Source organism: Gastrolobium bilobum, unplaced genomic scaffold (genome assembly GCF_033153095.1).
Source record: "Gastrolobium bilobum isolate Gb01-03AN ecotype WA unplaced genomic scaffold, APGP_CSIRO_Gbil_v1 utg7982, whole genome shotgun sequence".
NCBI lineage: Eukaryota > Viridiplantae > Streptophyta > Magnoliopsida > Fabales > Fabaceae > Gastrolobium > Gastrolobium bilobum.
This window is the reverse complement of record NW_026897007.1, coordinates 164742-184395: the sequence shown is the minus strand read 5'-3', so window position 1 is coordinate 184395 and position 19654 is coordinate 164742. Positions and strand designations below refer to the sequence as shown.

Below are 19654 nucleotides of genomic sequence, written 5' to 3'. Positions count from 1 at the left end.
TAATTGAGTATTTCGGCAAGTTAATCATGAAAATTTCGGGGTTGAATTTCAATATTTGTTAATATCCTCTAATGTAATGCAAAGAAAAATATAAATAATAAATATGATTATTTTTCTCAGATTTTGCTAAGGACTGAGTTTTCAGAAAATGTGGAACAAGGACGCAAGCTTAATGATGAAATATCCTCCACGCTGGTTATCATCTATGCACAAATGTGATCATCACCTGAACTTACATTCATGGCATCTAAAGCTTAAATAGGCGTTTGTACATTGAATTATCATTCTGTGCATGACATAGACTAGCCACATCACAAGCTTTCTACGGACATAAACACTCCTCTCATAAATCATTTCAGCTCTATTACTTGGGTTAAAGGTGTTCACCAATGTTTCTCCCAGGCTTGCAATCTCATCCAGAGCTGTTCTTAAACTTTTCACTTGGGGGTAAAAGCCTGTAGTAGTCGTCAAATAAAGAAAAAAGTGAGCACAAGCAATTCCATAATAAATGAAGTCACATTATAGAATCAAATCCTAGTAGCTGTTGGTTGAACTTACAGCAAAAATGGTAGCATGGCCAGGATCTGCAAGGTGGGCAAAGAGGTTGTCAATAGGACCAGTGCCAGTGTAAATGTGCTGGAACCATGCACCCATTACAGCCAACATTGCCAATCTCCCATTCTTGATCTCCTTTGTTCTCAACTCCTTGAGCTTCTCAGGAGAACCACTTCCCCATCCAAGTGGGTCAAACCAAAGACCACCTGGGTAACCAACATCAGTCCCTGTGAGCTTGTTGTTGGGGAAGATAGGGTCAGTGTTAACACACCCTGGTTTGATTATGTCAGCCCACCTTCTACCCTCAGCCCAGCCAATGAAAATGAGCTCAACTATGAAGAGGGTAGTGGTGTCCGTGAAGTATTCCTGTTCTCCAGCTGTGTACCATGAAGGTGTGTTTAAGATACCAATCTTTGTTAGGAATTCTGGAATGAAAATGCCAGCAGCACCCAACATTGCCCATCTGCAGTGCACAAGCTCTGCCTGAACATTCCATCTCAGACTCTCAGGATCAGATCCTATCCAATCAAAACCCACTTTTTTTGTCATTTGCATTCATCATTTCATAATAACAAGAGATAATGAATACACTGCTTGACCTGATGCAGTGACATCAAATTTGAATATTGTACACTTACCAAGACCTAGAGGATCAAACCCAAAGTCTCCTGGGAGACTGCCATCAAGCCATGGAGGAGGGGTGCTTCCTGGAAACCATAGAGGCCTGTCAACGTCAGCTGCTGCACACTCTGTAGTACTGGATCGTCCTCTAACTGGTGCTGTGTACTTATTCACCCTCAATTTCCTCCCACTAAGAAAAGAAGCTTTTGGGGTTCCCAAGGGTGATCCATTCTTCTGGGAACTGTATGCATTCGCTCATTTTGATCAATTATATATGTCTACGCATGCAATGTTTGAAATTTCATGATTGTTTAAATCAAGGTTCATGAAAGTACATATTAATTAGAACTGGAGTTTCCATCATTTTAAAAGGATCGATATATGGAACATTTCATGTACTGTTTATATTACGGTGGACTCACATAGATTATAAGTGAAAGTAATGGGCGAGTGGACAAACTTGCCTTGGTGTAGAGATGGCAACTGCTGCAATGGCAGTGGAAGCACAAGCGGAAGCCATGACAACCCCTCACCTTGATTGAAAAAATAAATGATTTACTGAGTTGCTGTCTCTGCTGATGTGTATATGTTTGATGATTGGGAAAGACATGCAAATTGGTTAATGTATGCAGGCTCTCTTATCTTAAAGGATAGGAGTGTGAATCCAGTAAATAGATGTTGGGTTGCCATGTGGCATGTAGAATCTCATAGGATAGGTTTATGTGGAAAAATCTAAATCTGGTGGTTCACAAGGTCCCTAGTCCTTGTGGCTTACATAAAATCTATTAGTTTGCATTTGGCACCACAGAAGGAGAGATTCTTATTTTCTATTTTCCCTGCTCCACACCAATTAACAGTTTTTTTTGGGACATATTCATCTTAGTTATATGTAAATTCTCTCTTTAAGAATTTAAATCAATATAACCAATTACTGGAATTTCTGACCGAAAATTAGAGTACAAATCAAATTCACGTTTAGCTCAAGTCAATCCACAAAATTTCGTTGACTTTAGTTCATTAATTTACATCTAATTCACAACCTTTTCGTCGCGTTCATTCACCAGTAAACATACTGGGGACTCGTATTAGTCTGCATTAAGAAGGATAAATAAGCTAGTCTTTGACACTAGTTATATTTTAAGTCTAGTGTGGCATGTTAAATTATAAATTTGACTTATTTTTTAAAAGGAGAGATTATACTTACTACTAAATCTTAATCGTTAACGATTATAATTTATTAGAAATTAATAATTAATTAATAAATATGACCCAATAAATTATAATCGTTAGATTAACGAAAATCAACAGTTAAGATTTAGTAGTAAAAGGTAATAAAAAAAATAAGTAATAACTATAACCTCTCCCATTTTTTAAAAGAAAAAGGTCTAATTTAATTTTTCAGGCCTTTCGAGCTTAAAGCACTTAAAAGGTAAAGAAAATGGAATTAAAGCATATCAGTAGCCATAAAATAGTTATTGATTTTCGTATATAAATTATCACAAATGTGAATGTCATCTTACATGACACATCTTGTATTCATGTTATAGACACACAAAAATAGGATCCACACCTTTATTTTATTTTTTCAATAGGACCCACATGATTTAGTGGTTAAACGGTTCCTTTTTGTTTTGTTCTCAAGTTACATTATTCAAGACTTCGTAATTCCTTAATTAAGCATCCAGGTTTGAACTTTCATAATGCCTAGCAATGCACCGATTTCAGACTTCCAACATGCATGACACATTTGGGTTGAATCTGTGAATGTTCCTGAATTAGTATCTGTGAGCTTCTCGCTGCAATTTCATAACATCCAAATACTCTGTCTGTGATCACAGGAACAGAAGCAGACCACAGCTTGCAGATAATTAAAAAACTATTTTACAAACTCCAATTTCATAGACTGCTAGAATCTTATACCGCACTTTAGTTATACCCAACTTTATCCCCTCAAGAAGGATCATCTTTTTCACTCAAAATTGATGCCCTTTGATATCTCAATTTTTCAATTTCCCTCCCCAGATAATCTAGAGTTGTGTCTGTAACATGGTTAGGGCTGCATCCAGCATCCAGCATCATTTTTAAGAATTTATAAGCATCCTTCAATCTTCCTGCCTTGCTGTGAACTTCAATTAATGTATTATAAGTGACAACATCAGGATTTATCCCACTGCTCCTCATTTGCTCAAAGAACTTATTCACCTCATCGATTCGGCCTGCCTTCCCCAGAGCATTAATGAGAGTGTTGTACATAACTATGTCAAGATAACCACCCTGCTTCAGTAGCCTATCAAGAACAGCACTGGCTAGATCTGCTCTTCCTATATTTCCTAAACCTTGTATTATCATATTGTATGTTGCTATATCAGCCGGGCAAAGCTTTTCTCCCATTTCTGTTAGAATAGCCAGAGCCTCAGTGAAGTAGCCCTTTTTGACAAATGAGCTCATGATAGAATTGTAAGTATAACTCACAGGATCTACACCTGCGTCACTGAAAATCTCAAACAATTTGCAAGCCAAGCTCAACTTTCCCTTGGCCAAAAATATAGACAAGAAAGTATTCACCATATCAATATCAAAAGAATCTAGCCCTTTCTCTTGAACTCTTTGTCCACGGGTAGGAGTAAACAGCTGGGAAGAAAAGCCAGTGGACTTCACTTGATTGGCCAATTTATCCATGTGAGGAGATGATGACCACTCGTCAATATGGTCGCAGGAATTCTCCTCATCCTCATCCTCATCTTTAGTTTTGGCATCATGAGAATCAAGGGTTATAAAGCTCGTGATCTCGCTAAAATCTCCTTTGGAAGGGAAAAATGGCGTATGATCCTTTTTCTTGCTAGGTGGATTCTTCATAGAAGCTTCCATTCCAGCCTTCCACTTGAGAACACTGGGCACCAGATCACCTTCCCTGACATGCTTCATAAGCCTGTCTGTCCAGTCCCAGCGACTGTGTTTATGAATGCTAATCAAGAGTGATGTTATGGTAACGAGGTCAACAGCAAAACCTCTGCTTTCCATTTCTTCGACCAATTGAAGTGCCTCCTCCAGTTGACCCTCTTTACAAAGTTGCAGCACAATAATGCTGTAAGCAATCCCATCCAAAAACTGGCCTTTCTTCTTGAGGTCACAGAACAGAGTATAAGCAGCTTCTGGTCTCCCGTTCTTAAGCAATCCATGAATGAGAATATTAAATGTCCAGCAGGAGGCTTTCACCCCCTGTTGAACCATTTTGTCAAACAGTTGGCAGGCTTCCGTAACCTTGGTGGCCTTGAAAAGTCCATCCAGCAGAGAATTATAAACAAGTGTATCAGGGCGAAATCCATTATTCTGCATCTGGTAAAACATCCTGGTTGCATCCTCTATTCTGTAAGTCTTGGAACAAGCTTGAATAAGGATTGTGTAAGTGAACTGATCAGGTTCATGACCTGACCCATTGAGCTCCTCCCACACAACGAGTGCATCTTTGACCTTGCCAACCTTGCAAAGCACAGTGATGAGACTATTATAGGTGCACAAATCAGGGCCAACCAACTCCTTATCCTTCATCTCTTTGAAAAGGGTTAAGGAGTTAACCAAATCACCCCAACAACCAAATGCATGAATACATATATTATAGCCCCAGGTATCAAAAGAAAACCCTTTCTTCTCCCTCAGCCTTTGGAACACTTGTTTAAACTCAACCTTCATGTCTGCTTTTCTAAGAGCAACCAACAACTCATTGCAAGCAACAGAACAGGGACCAACATCAAGATCAACATCAGCATCAGCATCAACATCAGCATCAAGAAGCTTGAAGAAGATGGAGATGGCCAAAGAGAGTTGATTTTTTCTAACCAAAGCAATGAGAAGAGAGTTATAGACGATGGGACTGAGGGTGTTGCCCAGTAGTTGTAGGTCTTCCATGTAATCTAAGATTTGGAGAGCTGAATGGAAGTTTTCGGAGACGATGAAAGCATCGAGGAGGAGCTTGAATGAATGGGAATCAAGAACGACGCCGTCTTGCTTCATGGAACGGAGCAGAGAGGGGACCTCATTCAAGTAGCCGGAGCGGCACACGGCGCGGAAGATGGTGGAGTAAGCGGAAGCAGAAGCAGTATGAGTATAAGAACGAGTCCAGTTGAAGAAATCGAGTTTCTTAGAAGGGTGGAGTGATGGGTTGGAAAGGATTTTGAGGATAATGGATTCGGTGAGTTTAAGGGATTGAAAGTGAGTGAGGTTCCGAGTTCCTGACTCGGACAGAGTCTTTGTGATGGAGGCCACCAGGAGCAGCTCTCCCATCTTTTCCGTCATTCTTATCCCATGTCCCATTGCATTCCAATCTCTGATTTTAAGAAATTTATTTATTTATTTATTTACTTACATCCAAATATCTTACCTAATCATGGTGATGAATTTCATCAGAAGATAATCTCATTTATCGATCTATTCTTTTAATTCTTGTTTTCTTGATCCGTTCTTTCCCAGTAAATAAACCTTGTTATATGGTTTTACGAACCCTAACAAAATTTGGGATCAACATTTCAAATAACAATCATCCCGAGAAGAACAGCAGTCTCTAATTGGCATTGAGCAGGAAGCATCTTTCCCCAACATGGAAGAAACAAGACATGTTTTTCCAATGAAATCAGTGACAGGAAAGCTGAAGTAGTCTCTGAAAGGGTAAAAGATATATTCTCCGAATGATAACGGGACTGGGAGTGCATCTCCCTTTGCTCAAAAAGTAACTCCTTGATTCAATATCTTATCGTCAATGTGCAGACAGATGGTAGTGTTAAAGTGATTTTGTCCTATGTAGTCTAATAGTTAGGATACTGATATTATCAATGGGTAGGATATTGTAACAATTAATTAGTGTTAGATCGATTATTATCAATCAACTTCAGCGTTAGATCGATTATATTGATTCAACGGTTATATCTATTTCCATCTTTGTATGGTTATAGTTTTTCATATTTAATACTTTATATTTATTTCCATCTTTGTATGATTATGAGAATCATAACCATACAAAGATACAAATAAATATAACAGTTGGATCAACATAATCGATCTAACGATGAAATTGGTGGGTAGTAACATTGGTAATAACACTAATTGATTGTTACAACTTACAATATCCTACCCCATTATTAATTAGCGTTATTATTATTGTTATTATCATATGGTAACGTTGATAGTTATCAGTTTATTTTATTTTTAAATCAATTATGTTCATTCAATGAATTTAGCTTTCTAATTTTTTTTATATTTTATATTTATTTTCACTTTTTATGGTTATGATTCTTTTTTTTTTTTTTGAAAACTTTTTAAAGAGGTGCAACACGAGGACTTCCTATAAGGTCACCCGTCCTAGTAATACTCTCGTCCAAGCACGCTTAACTGCGGAGTTTTGATGGAATCCAGTGCATTAGTGCTGGTGTGGTCGCACCTCAATGGTTATGATTCTTTATATTTAATGTTTTCACATTAAATATGTGAAAACATAAACGTATAAAAGTGAAAATAAATATACTTGTTGAATTAACAAAATAAAACAAAAGGTAAAGATTTTCTTAAGTCAATGAAGACAAGTTATATCCGATGAGACCAAAACGACGTCGTTTTGGGACGAAAATGAAGATATTTTTGTAATTTTAATATATTGCAAGAATATATAAATCTTTATTATTATAATTTTTTAATTTTATACGTTGTTTTAAGCTATGACCGGAGAAATATTTTTCCGTGGACCAATTAGTAATTCCGTTAATACTATCCTATATCATGTTCTAAAATAGTAAAATGTTGTTGGGTTTGAGTTGGTTTTGTCGTTTTGTTGTGACCAATCCATAGATCATTACCGGAAGTTTAGGACCTGCATTAATGAAGGAAAGTGTGGGGAAAGCTTTCTATTTATTCCCCTTTTCTTACCCTTCTTCTTCGTCCCCAACAAAGAACCTAAGACTTCACAAGTACTCATAATTTTCTTCTGTTCTGAAACTATCACACTACGCAAAATATTGTGGACACTTCAACAGTGAGTAACGAGCATACTAGTACTCATCCACTGTCTTCTAACCATGAAGCAAACAGCGAGAAAAAGGAAATGATTTCAAGCAACACAGTATCCCAACTTAAGGTGACAAAACCAAGCAGTTGCACTAGGAAAATGGAGAAGCCTATCTTGACCGAGTAACATGCCATTGATTATAACATGCTCCACAATTTGAGAAGGCTAGCCTGGGTAGGATCAGAGAAAAGCTCAAAATACCAGTTCAAGAAAGGATTTAGAAAATATGCGAAAGGTGAAATTCACGTAGATTTTACACTAGTGCAAGCTTACGCTTCAAGAATCAATGACTATCTCCACATACTAACACGAAACTTTCTAGTGTGCTTTTTCCTCACTCGCACACTTCCTGGGAAAACTTCCCAGGAGGTCACCCATCCCAAAATTTCTCCAAGTCAAGCACGCTTAACTGTGAAGTTCTTCCGATCCGGGCTACCAAAAAGCAGATGCATCTTATTAGCATAAGTAGTACCAATTAATTCTTATAAGCTATCCCAAACTGTGCAGTCTTATACCTGCACAGCCTTTGGAATCCCTCTCTTTCGGATGTCGATTCGATTCATTCATGCATGTAACCCCCCGTTGGAAGCCTGTCAGGAGCCCTTGTCTGTGCCTCTTTGCACCGGCGATCACTCCCCGCCCTCGTCAGTGCTCGGGATGTTACATGCCCACCAGCTTCCGCCTGGTTCGTCCTCGAATCACACCGTACTGGATGAGAGGCCCTGCTCTGATACCACTTGTAACACCTGGCAACTTGCAAGGATCAACGACTGTCCCCACACACTAACACGAGACTTTTCAGCGTGCTTTGTCTTCACTCGCACACTTCTCGAGAAAACTTCCCAGGAGGTCACTCATCTCATAATTGCTCCAAGTCAAGCCCGCTTAACTGTGGAGTTCTTCCGATCTGGGCTATCGAAAAGCAGATGCATCTTGTTAGCATAGGTAGTACCAATTAATTCTTATAAGCTATCTCAAACTGTGCAGTCTTATACCTGCACAGCCTTTGGAATCCCTCTCTTTCGGGTGTCGATTCGATTCATTCATGCATGTAACCCCCCGCTGGAAGCCTGTCAGGAGCCGCTCCTTATCCGTGCCTCTTTGCACCGGCGATCACTCCCCGCCCTCGTCAGTGCTCGGGATGTTACATACTGCATCTTTCTTAACATCAAGATATTCATATTGTAAGGTGACTATAAACAAAGAAATCGATGACCGTTGACATTGCAACAGAAAAAATGGAAATTTTTTCAGCTTCGATGATGCTGTATTAATTCTATTTCTGGATCACAAAACTACAGCCACCTGACAGCGCTAGGCCTTATAAGAAATGCTTGAATTTATAAGAGTATAAGTAAAACCCGAAATAGAAGTCCCCTTCTAGGAAGCCGTGTGTATTTTTATGTGATCAATTTTGTAGAGTTTCTGCAACAAACTTTTGTTGAGCCCTGACCAACACTTTCAGGGAAGGGGAGTGTACATTGTTAAAAAAACTGAGTTGTAAAAAGAAATGCTTAATCAAAACTAGAAATCTGTAAGTAGGCATCTCCTTACCAATACCAGTCGCCTAGTATCTAAATCATACCTCAAAATTTTATCCACTGACAAACAAAATGAATTAGCCTTTTGGGGGGACAAATCCTGGTGGGGAAGATAACAGACCACCAGAAATTGATTCAAAGAAAATCAGAATATTCAGATTTACAAAAGCTATATATAACTCTACTCTATTGTATATTCATGTTATCTACAAACCTATATTCACATCAACCACAGAATTTTTTAGTTTTTTTATTTTTCCTTTTCCCATAACATCCATGTACCTTTAAGTACAAAGATTTGTTCCTAGACAGACTTTTTTAACCGATAAAGCATGTATTGAATCTTCTAGCTATAAGGCACTTCAATATTAGTTAGTGGTGCTAATGGCTCCTTTTGTAGTATTGCCATTATTTTATGTCGAAGGCATCCCAAGTTGATGCAAGAAAGAATTTTTGTAGATGATCCTTGTAAATCTTGTTTAAGATATAGCTAGTTATTTTGAGGGCGAATTGCTGGAAATTGCATGCAAGCTAACTGCAATACTAAGGGTGGAGGGAGATACTTCGAGATTCTCGCAAAGAAGAATTTATTTCCGATGTTGGGCAGGTTCTTCATTTGGATCTTGGACACTCTGTTAGGCCTTGTCCTGGATTTCAGTCGAGGACAGTAACACTTTCATATTTTCCTTGATCTCTTATCTCACCCTACACATGGACCAACGGTGCATGGCAAAAGTAATTTGCAAATATTATTACTCTCCTCGTAAAATACCATGATATATACACTCCAATACATACTACGTTTCCCTTTGCCTGAAAATATTACCATCTCTATATTACATTACTTGTTATGTGGGTCGTCATATTTGGAATTTTTGAAGCAACATCATATGTAATTTCCAGGTAATCATTAATCTATGTTGATTGATAAAAATGAAAATTGCTCATAGGAAGAAAAAAAATTAAAATATGGTGAGCCGTTCGCTTTCATGGATGAGGAAGAAGATTCTCATACGCGGTAAATTTAGTACAAACACGGTTTCAGGGAGTGGGGTCTACTTCATTACACGTGTCAAAACTTGTCATGTCACAAGCATACTCTATGCGAGTTAAAAGGTAGCTTCTTAGTTAAGCCATACGAAGTCAGTCAATGCACAATCTTATGGTAATGCATTTACAAACACAAACTTTGTAACTTATCAAAGCAAAACCAAACCTGAAGAAGGAAGCAGTTCTTTTGCTCTACTCTCTTTACTTCAGTTGTTTCATCCTTTGTCACTCCTTCCTCTCTCTTTTATTAATATTAAAACTTCAATAAGAAATGGACAGCCCAGCATCGATGGGGGAAACAGTGCCTCTGGGATATAGATTCAAGCCGACAGATGAAGAGCTTGTGGGTCACTACCTGAAGTACAAGCTGCTGGGTTATGATTCCAGGGTTCAGAATGTCATTGCTGAGGTTGATGTTTGCAAGTTTGAGCCTTGGGACTTACCAGGTATAGCCCCCTCACTCGTGAAAAGTAATGGAAAAAAAAAAAACATATCTTTGTTTTTTCTAATTTAAAGTTCTAACTAAATGGTGTTTGATTATGATTTTTTGTTTTCTTCCTTAAATTGTGATATTAGCGCTTTCCAAGGTAAAATCGGAAGACCCAGAGTGGTTTTTCTTCAGTCCTCGCGATTTGAAGTACGCAAACAGTGACAGGTCTAACAGGTTAACCAACGCTGGCTACTGGAAGGCCACTGGTAAGGACAGGAAAATCAAGACACGAGACACCAACAATGTCATTGGCACCAAGAAGACCCTGGTTTTCCACAGGGGTCGTGTTCCTCATGGTGTCAAAACCAACTGGGTAATTCACGAATATCGTGCAGTTACATTTCCTGTTGACAAGGTAGGGGTTTTAATGTTCACTATTCATGTTTACTTGATTAACATAACATTGCTTCTATTTGGAGTCCTTCCTTGTACTGGATTTTTGTCATCTCTGCACGTTGCGAAACTAGAAGTTCCGTAGATTTTGGCTGGTTTCATTTTGAGAATAGAAAGTTAATTGGCTCTGTCTTATACTTAATTTATGACCCAATTTTCTCAAATTGTAATGTTCAGTAACAATTCATCACTGATTTCCATTTATCTGCCAATTCTATAATTTCTATTGTTTATTTGAAGCATGAACTTCATCTGTCTTATTTCACGTAATGGAAAAATATGTAAGAAACCATTGCTGATCATGGCTTTCATTTTGCAGAGAACTTTTGTCTTGTGTCGCTTGATGAAAAAAGCTGAGAAGAAAGTGGAAGGCAGAACTGATGAATTGATCAATGAAGCGGAGCCTATTGTTGCTGATCATGAAAACCAGGCAACAGATGATGGAATTCCAGATGTGAGTAAAAGCATCCTTGCGGGACAGATTGACAACTGATTCCTAGTTTATGTTTTTCATAACAAAACAAGCTATGAACTGACACTTGGATTATATTTGCTTCAGGTATTTACTTTGCCAGAAGTGACTCTGGAATCAATCTTTCTAGCACCACCTCAGGCAGACGAATATGACTTCCCCTCACTACAGTACTCTCCAATTGTCACTGATCACGAACCATTCCATACCAACATCTGCTTTGAGAATGAGAACAGTATCAGGCAGTTTCCATTTGATACTACCGAAGACGAAGACAATATTTTGTTCTTGAATTCAGTTTTAGTTGATGAGGACGTTTTCATCAACGAAGAAAGAAGGGATGCTTTTGTTAATGAATCCATCCACTCAGAGTCATTGAGAGGGGTATATTATAAAAGCAGTGAAACAGACGCTGAACTAGTCTCTGTACGGGTAAGTATATGGACAAATCCTTGCACGGACAGTGCCTATACACCATTCGCAAGCAATTCAAAATGTTTGTGAGTTGTGAGTCTATAGGTATTATGCCCATGCAAGAAATGCTCATATAGAAAAATATATTCTCTAAATGATTTTGGAAGTAGTAATGATGCATATCTCGTACCTAGATTTCTAGTAAATAGATTCTAAATTTTTGAGGAATTAGGATGTCTCCTTATCAACACCTCAAGGATTAACTTGATGTATTTATTCAATGTTGAAATTGTTACAGGGCACCACATCTGCGTGTAATAAACATGCTGTTTCAAGCGGATGCCAGGTATTGAAAATAGTTAAAACATCACCAGATGCTGGTCATCTTCCGTTGTCTTCTAAAACTGAAGTAAACAGAGAGAAAAAGGACAGTACCTTTGGTGATAATTTCTGGGGAGGGGACTCTTCTGGTGATTCAACTTCAAATGAACCCTTGTCTATGTTGGTTACCGAGAATATTATCTCTCCTTCAGCTCCAACAGCTAGCTTTTCTTCAACTTCAAGAAGATGCAAAACTAAATATCAAGCGAGATCAAACAACTCTGAGTCACAGAAAGCTGCTCCAGGAAGATCTCAAACACACAGAAAGGTTTCAAGCAAAGCAGTATACCACCGGCATGAGGTGAGAAACCTGTACTGAGGAGAAAAAAGTAGAAGCCTGTCTTTTCTGAGGAGAAAGGCACTTCAATTGAAGCAGTTTTTTAATTTTAGCACAACATTTATAAGCCTTTGCTCCATATGATGTAATCTGCAGGTGCAGAAGGAAACAGACAAACTGGAGTCAAACAAAGATCAGAATAAAGCTCAAGATGCCAGGTCAAGAATGAATTTGGAAACCACAAGCGATCAATCACCTGTAGCCAATAGAAAGGGTTCTTTCATCTACCTGCAGACACCTTCAATAAGTCAAAACCCAAATCCGCGCTCAGTGTATCTTATCAATGTAATCATAGGGTTTTCATTGCTGATATTCACTATTTGGGATATGCTATCAATTGGGAACTTGTGCTAGTGCAGTGGGGTAATGGTTTAGTTTACCTGAGTAGTGCTGCTTGTTTGCATGGTTTTGACTTTCATCAAAGATACACAAGGTGAAATTCAAAGGGGTCTCAATGATGCAACCATACTGCATCTTTCTTATCATAATGATAATTCTATGTCCAGAGTTTGTAGCTTTTTTCATGGTAATTAATTTTGCAATTGTAGACCTGATACTCTCTAATTTAAACTAGTTATGTTATATACCTACGTTCCGAATAAAAGATTGCTGGAATTTTCTTACAGTAGCCAATATATTTGTTTCCTGTGGAGCATTGTGTTGTTATATAGGTAGGCCAAAATAATGCTTCAAAAGAAGAAACTAGGTTGCAGGGAGGGCAAGTAAGATCAAAGCTTCCTTTTGACAAAATTTGTGTGAAGGAGAATATTGTAAGATCATCTTGAAAAACCCAAACATCAAAAAAGATGTTTAAGGAAAATGACAAAAATGTTTAAAAGGAATTTGCTCGGTGCAGTAACAGTGTAAAGCTCGATCTTCAGACTACAGACGCAAATAATGAGCCAGCCTTAAGTAACAGACAAATGTGTCTTAGGCAGGTAGTAATTAGCAATCTCATAACAAAAAACTAGAAACACATAAGCCTTTAGCATCAACCAGAAAAACAAATAAAGTGCTATCAGATGGCCAACAAGCTATATCCTTGAAGCTAACTCTAAATCAGAATCTTTACCTTGAGAGTAAAGTCATGCAAGGAAGGTTTGTGCAAAAAAGAACAAGGAAAAAAGTACGAATTCAAAAGCAAAATATTGAAATATAACTAAGCAAAGGCACTCGAAGAGCGAGAAAACTACTACACTTCAAGAGTATCAACTACCCTCGCCAGAAGTAGCAATTAAGGGCAACAACTTGCCACCCAGCAAGGAGTTGACGATAAATTCATACAGAAAAAGCCTGGAACAATCAAATAAAGGCAAAACAACTCAATGAAAGTGCCAGGAATAAGGGAGAAACAAAGGAAATGAGCACGTGGGGCTGATCCAAAGCATAACGTTAGATAGTAGAGCGGAAAATATCACAATTTACCACTGGGAAAGTAGAATAAATATACTTAGAGAATGCAGTGTGTGACTTTGAAGGTTCACAGAACCAATGATATCAAAGCCCTTAATTTAAGAGTCTTTCGCCAAATTAAGATGCTTTGTTGGGTGAGCAAAATGGCTTTACCATTAAATCAAAGGCAACCATACCCACACAACTGATCTGTCCAAACTAATTACTGGTATGAAGTTAAACAAAAGTAAAACCATATCGAACGAGGCTATGAATCAGCTCTTCCAAGCATTTTATCAAACATTATGCAGTCAATATAGCCCGCAGACTCTTTTGAGTCTAGAAAATGAACGACATTGTACCTAATCAATTCATATATATAATCTAGGATACAAATATAAAGGCCACATGAGATACAGAAGCTAATCAATATTCTAAAATGGATTAAACAGGAACAAATTAAGCATGCAACATAGAGTCTGCATACAAGAAGCAAACCCAAGAAGAGAAAAAAAAAAAAAAAAAAAAATTCCCAAGTACATTGATTCCACAAAGAGGAATATAGCATGGATAAGATGGAAGTTAGTGGGCAATGAAGATGGTAGCCACATTGGTCGGAGACGAAGACAGACATTGAATGAAGAAGTACAGTACTTGTCACGTGGTTTGTCACAAAGGATAAAATCATAGCCGTCCGATTCAGTTATCCAACGACTCATATATAAGTTAGGTGAAACTTCAACCAACCATTACTCCATTTCCCTCTCTCGGTAACTGCAACCTAGCTAGGACCAGGAGTATATATAGTTAAATAATCCACGGCAAACAAATATTATTTTTTTTTTAAGTTACTTTACATAAGATATAGTTTTGGGTTAAAAATTATAACGTATTTATAATTTTAATTTATTTTAAGTTATAATAGTTTTTATTGTTTTAATTTTTTAATTTTTCAACTTAAAAATTATCTAAAGTAACGATTAAATAAATTTTTCCATTATTTGTTATACGAAAATAGGTTTCTGTTCTTTACTAGTTGTAATAAAAAAAAAGTGAGACCCGCCGATGCAAAAAAAAAAAAATGAGATTTGCCTATGCATTCCGAGGATACACTGTTTGTGGCAACGCAGAAATAGTTTTGTGTATGTTTATATTTTTATAAGCAAACGATTAGAAGACAAAACCATGCAGGACAACTTAGCGAACGTGGACACTGCCATACTGGAATGGAGACCACCACGTAAGTATGTCCCAAATGGGTGCCACCAAAGAAGACATTCTCTTGTTCCTTTCAATTTTGGTACCATGAAACGAAAACAGACAAAAGGAGAGCGAAACCTTCACTTAATTCATGTAACTTGAATAAACTAGTTCATTAGGAACGTTAGCCACCTAATCTAAATATTTACATACAAAATGTTTACGACTCTTGTTTTTATTTGTTAACAGGCCACCATCTCTGTGTGTGTGGCTAGCTCTGCAGGCTGCATATATGGTCGACCTCAACCGCAATCAATGAGCATGCATCTGAACCGCTATCTTATTCATTTTGATAAACATAGAAAGCCAGCAATTAATGTGCATGCATATGATCCTTTGTCTTATTCACTTTTGCCTTCCACTCTCCCATTCTTTCCCCTGAGATATGGTCCTTCTTGCTTTTGTTTCATATAATTATGTACTTCTTCCTTTTTTTTCTCTGAGAACCAGCTCGGTATTTAAAAATTATTTTGAAGTTCAATAAACAAAATCAAGTTCTTTCCGCTCGAACTAATAGTTAATTTTTGGTATATGAATAAGTGAAAATGAAATAAAATTAAAATTCTCTTTCTCAAAAAGTTAGGTTTCTGAATTATTAATTTTTCTGCATGAAATTATAGGATCTTTGTGTCTATATAATTATTACAAGATTGCATGCTGTTGAACTGTTTTATTTAGCTCGTTAAATTTGACAATGTCTTATAAGAATAAACAATGTTCACCATATCATGATCTGCATCATAATAGGTCCTTTTATCGGTCGCTTCAAGCATCAATGATTATCCCCATATACTAATACGAGACTTTTCAGTGTGTTTTTTTTTCACTCGCACACTTTCCGAGAAAACTTCTCACGAGGTCTCCCATCCCAGAATTGCTCCAAGTCAAGCACGCTTAACTGTGGAGTTCTTCTGATCCGGGCTACCGAAAAGCAGATGCATCTTGTTAGTATAGTTAGTACCAATTAATTCTTATAAGTTATCCCAAACTGTGCAGTCTCACACCTCCATAGTCTTTGAAATCCCTCTCTTTCGGGTGTCGATTCGATTCATTCATGCATGTAACCCCCCGCTAAAAGCCTGTCAGGAGTCACTCCTTGTCCGTGCCTCTTTACACCGGCGATCACTCTCCGCCCTCGTCAGCGCTCGGGATGTTACATAAACCCATTGAATGAGTGCTTGTTTTGAGAAGATAAACTATCAATATTTCTTAATTTAGCTACAGGGCCAAATATCGCTCCTCATATTAAGTTGTGGGTCGCTTAAAAATGTTCTTTTGCAATTTGGTACCTTAACCTTCTTAAGTCTATTGCAATTTGCAATAGAATGAGCCAACTTCCAAACTTGTAACTCCCCTAAAACCTCAACCCTAATTAACAAGTTCATAATCTTGGCCTGATCATAATATTACTAAGTGTTAAATATAGTAAAGGAGGTAGTTTAACTAAAACCATTGTATGTGACTCTTTTTTTTCAAAAAAATTAAGAAGTAGAGAGGTTAAAGTGCCTACAGAAATAATCTAAACGGTTAAGAATAATATAACCATTATCCTAACACAATTTTAGATTGAAGTGATTCTTTACAAGGTATCAGAACTTCAGTGACCATAAGGTCACGAGTTGCGTGAGGAGATGTGTTAGAGAATAATATAAATCCTTAAAAAAACCCTTACCTAACACATTATAATTTTGGGTTGAAATGATTCTTTATACTAATTCTTCTGTGTGCTCATTCGGTTGATATTACAAGTTGAGCAAGTTGTGTCAATCTTCATTAACCTTTATATATGTGTGTCCTATTATACTTTTCTTAATTAATTTCAGGTATCAAGAATATAAATTTTAACCCTCTATCAAAGTAAGAAATGTAACAACTGAAAAAATCATTTCCAATGTGAAACTTACACGAATAAAAAAAGGTTTTAATAGGTGATGACCATTATCCCGAGCAGGTCATAGTGGCAAGTCGATCCTCCAAGAGTCCTTTCTCATTCAATTCTTTTTTATGTAATAAAAAATCAAGTTGTGTTATGGTGAAAAGAAAAACTAAATAAAAGTTTTGTACTACGTACATATGGTGAAGTGGGATGTGGTCCAATGATTTGGATTGATCACTGATGGACGCTGCATGCGCCCAATGATCCAATTTTCTGTTAATTAATGGGAGAGAAGTAAGGGCGAAACTTCTGCTAACTTTATGGTACAATCTGCTTTATGTTCATCGTAAATAAATAATAATGCAACCTCCCCTCCTCCTCTTAATTAGCCCTAACTTCTACTTTTATATATAGGGTGGGGGACCCTTCAACGAAAGGCAACTGAGATCTAGCACTCCTAGGTGATTTTACCGATATGTCTATTAGGTTAATTATACAATAAAGTTTTACTTTTTTTATTATTATATTTAATTTTTGATTTATACGTTATCATATTAATTTCTTTGTTAAATTTTGTTTATATGATCTCTGAAATATTAATTTGTTAAATGAATAATTGTTTTAAAATAAGTACAATAGTGCTTTTAAAAAAATAGAGACTCTTAATTACTGATATTATTTGAGCGAATACAAAAAGGTTAAAAACTTCATGTTACATGAGAAGAATTCTTTTTCCACGCACACAATTAACACGTGGATCCTACTGATTTTCTTTTCACTTTACACTTTTCAACGGGATCCACATGTTTATTGTGTGTATGGAGAAGACATTCTTCTCATATAATATAAGAAGTTTTTAACCCATAGAAAAATGACATGTGAGGAGATCGAACATCTCAACAAAGCTTTCTAATCTTAAAACTAAAAACGTGTTATGTAAGGGTTTCCAGCTTTAAGACAAAGTTTTGGAAAAGAAGAATGATACCTGTAGTTGCTGATATATGCTACCTACTTTCATTAAAAAAAATAGGTTATGACTCTTAAATATGATTATGTGCATAACTATAAACTAATTAACTATCCAACAGTTTTTTATTTTTATTTTACCATTCATTTTTATTTTTTTCCCCGAGAAATTGTATAGCCCAAAAAACTTCCGTCTCTTCTCCCCTATAGTGACTCTTACATGTATTGGGAGGTGACAAAGAATTAAGAAGCTGAAAGAAAATAAAGGAGTGAATCAAGAGATACAGTGAAAGTGCGGCTTCAATCATTTGCCAGCTAGTGTTACGTAAAGATTAGAGGACATAAAAATATTTAACAGAAGAATAGAAAATTATTTCCATCCGGCCATGAAAGAATATAGAGGAACTCAATACTATTATATCAAACTATTTTCACTGAAAATATTAATTTATGATCAAAATATAAGGCTATAAACAAGCAAATACATATTTTAGTTATGTATTCATGATATTATTTTTGTAGCGCACTTTCTCATTAAACTAGGGCTAAAAAATATATAACAAATGAATTTAAGTGAATAGTTATCAGAAAATAATTAAAAAACGTGGAATAAACTAAATTTACAATGGCAAGTTAGAGGTGAACATTGAACCTAAAGTAACCTATTTAGTTAAAGGGTTATGTTTATCTTATTTTACATGAGATAAATAACTCTCCTACACACACAAAAAGAGGTTGGGTCTTACCACTCTTTTTTCTCTCTCCTCTTATATGTGGATCTCACTTATACTTTTATTTCTACAACATGAGGTAGTTTTTTTCCTACAACATAAGAAAAATATATCCTTTAGTTAAAAGTCAAAAAAATAACAGTAACTATATTTTATAGAGAAAATAGACAGATGTGATATAAAAGGTATAGGAAACTTCAATACCGAAGATATTTGGTATAAATTGCCACAGAATATCCATTTTTTATATTTTATTTGTTTGGCATATATTATTATATATGGTAGTTTCTGTGTTTATCCCGCATTCCTGTCATTCTTATATACAAACTCAAGTTTTGCAGATAAAATGATTTATTTTTTTTGGTAGGTAGATAAAATGATTTTTAAGTAGATGGATTTTAACACTAAAATGCGAAATAAGGTAGTTTTCAAGCTTAATTGAACTAATCATCTTAAGTTCATTTAATCCTAACTAGATATTAGAACTTTTATACCACTATTATTATATATATTCATGCATTTGAAACTATTATTACAGTTACGGACCCTCCCTCGCAAAACTAATTAGCTCATTAAGTTGCTGATATTTTAATTAATTTAAAGAGTAAAATTACAAAAGAAAACAATTTAAGGCACGCCCGTCCTCTATCGATCTTTATAGAATAATGAACATTAGTAGTTGTAACTTTTAATACATTAATAAAGGGTAAGCGCATGTCATAATATTCCTCATTGCATAAACGTCGATATATCAACTTTCTGATTATCTAAAAAAATTATGCATGAGTGTAAGTATTAATAATATATTAAGTTTTATTCAATTTTAAACTTCAGGTATCATTTTCTGTAATAAATAGTAGGTGAGCATTAACAATATTAAGTTTCAGTTTGGTATTGCTTGTGTTTAGTCCATTGTCGTTTCTAAAAGTTAACAAAAGTTACCCAACATGGGTTGGCTCAGCGGCGGTTGACTAGGTCTCAGGACAAACTCCTGCCAATAAAGTGGGAAATGTTCAATACCTGGAATTGCCAATGAAGTAGGAAAGGTTTGATATTGGAGTCGCCCATTTGAAGACGGATAAATATTGTTAACAACACTAGCACCGAAGTGGTTGCACACTTT

General features: G+C 36.3%; 3 protein-coding genes and 1 non-coding gene across 6 annotated transcripts; 1 reads left to right on the top strand and 3 right to left on the bottom strand.

Moving 5' to 3' along the window:
• Positions 1-216: 216 nt before the first annotated feature.
• Positions 217-1799, bottom strand: LOC133303332 (chlorophyll a-b binding protein 7, chloroplastic-like). Of its 3 annotated transcripts, none has more exons than XM_061503222.1 (4): positions 1641-1799; positions 1194-1417; positions 559-1073; positions 217-455 (listed from the first exon to the last, which is right to left on the bottom strand). In XM_061503222.1, the coding sequence occupies exons 1-4, from the start codon at positions 1694-1696 to the stop codon at positions 438-440; spliced, it is 813 nt and encodes a 270-aa protein (XP_061359206.1). In that variant the 5' UTR covers positions 1697-1799; the 3' UTR covers positions 217-437. The 3 variants fall into 3 exon arrangements, with proteins under 3 accessions (XP_061359206.1, XP_061359205.1, XP_061359207.1); XM_061503221.1 differs by having other exon boundaries at positions 1194-1430; positions 1633-1776; XM_061503223.1 differs by having other exon boundaries at positions 1194-1410; positions 1637-1776.
• Positions 1800-2708: 909 nt separating this feature from the next.
• On the bottom strand, positions 2709-6223 carry LOC133303331 (pentatricopeptide repeat-containing protein At4g01570). Its single transcript, XM_061503220.1, has one exon. It carries the CDS (start codon positions 5485-5487, stop codon positions 3127-3129), a length of 2361 nt encoding a protein of 786 aa, XP_061359204.1. The 5' UTR covers positions 5488-6223; the 3' UTR covers positions 2709-3126.
• A 267-nt stretch (positions 6224-6490) lies between these two features.
• Positions 6491-6609, bottom strand: LOC133303357 (5S ribosomal RNA). The gene has a single exon (XR_009750455.1). It is a non-coding gene; the product is annotated as a 5S ribosomal RNA (ribosomal RNA).
• A 3319-nt stretch (positions 6610-9928) lies between these two features.
• Positions 9929-12895, top strand: LOC133303343 (NAC domain-containing protein 69-like). Its single transcript, XM_061503245.1, has 6 exons — positions 9929-10265; positions 10396-10664; positions 11022-11156; positions 11262-11606; positions 11887-12270; positions 12403-12895. Exons 1-6 carry the CDS (start codon positions 10091-10093, stop codon positions 12658-12660), a joined length of 1566 nt encoding a protein of 521 aa, XP_061359229.1. The 5' UTR covers positions 9929-10090; the 3' UTR covers positions 12661-12895.
• The last annotated feature ends 6759 nt before the right edge of the window (positions 12896-19654 follow it).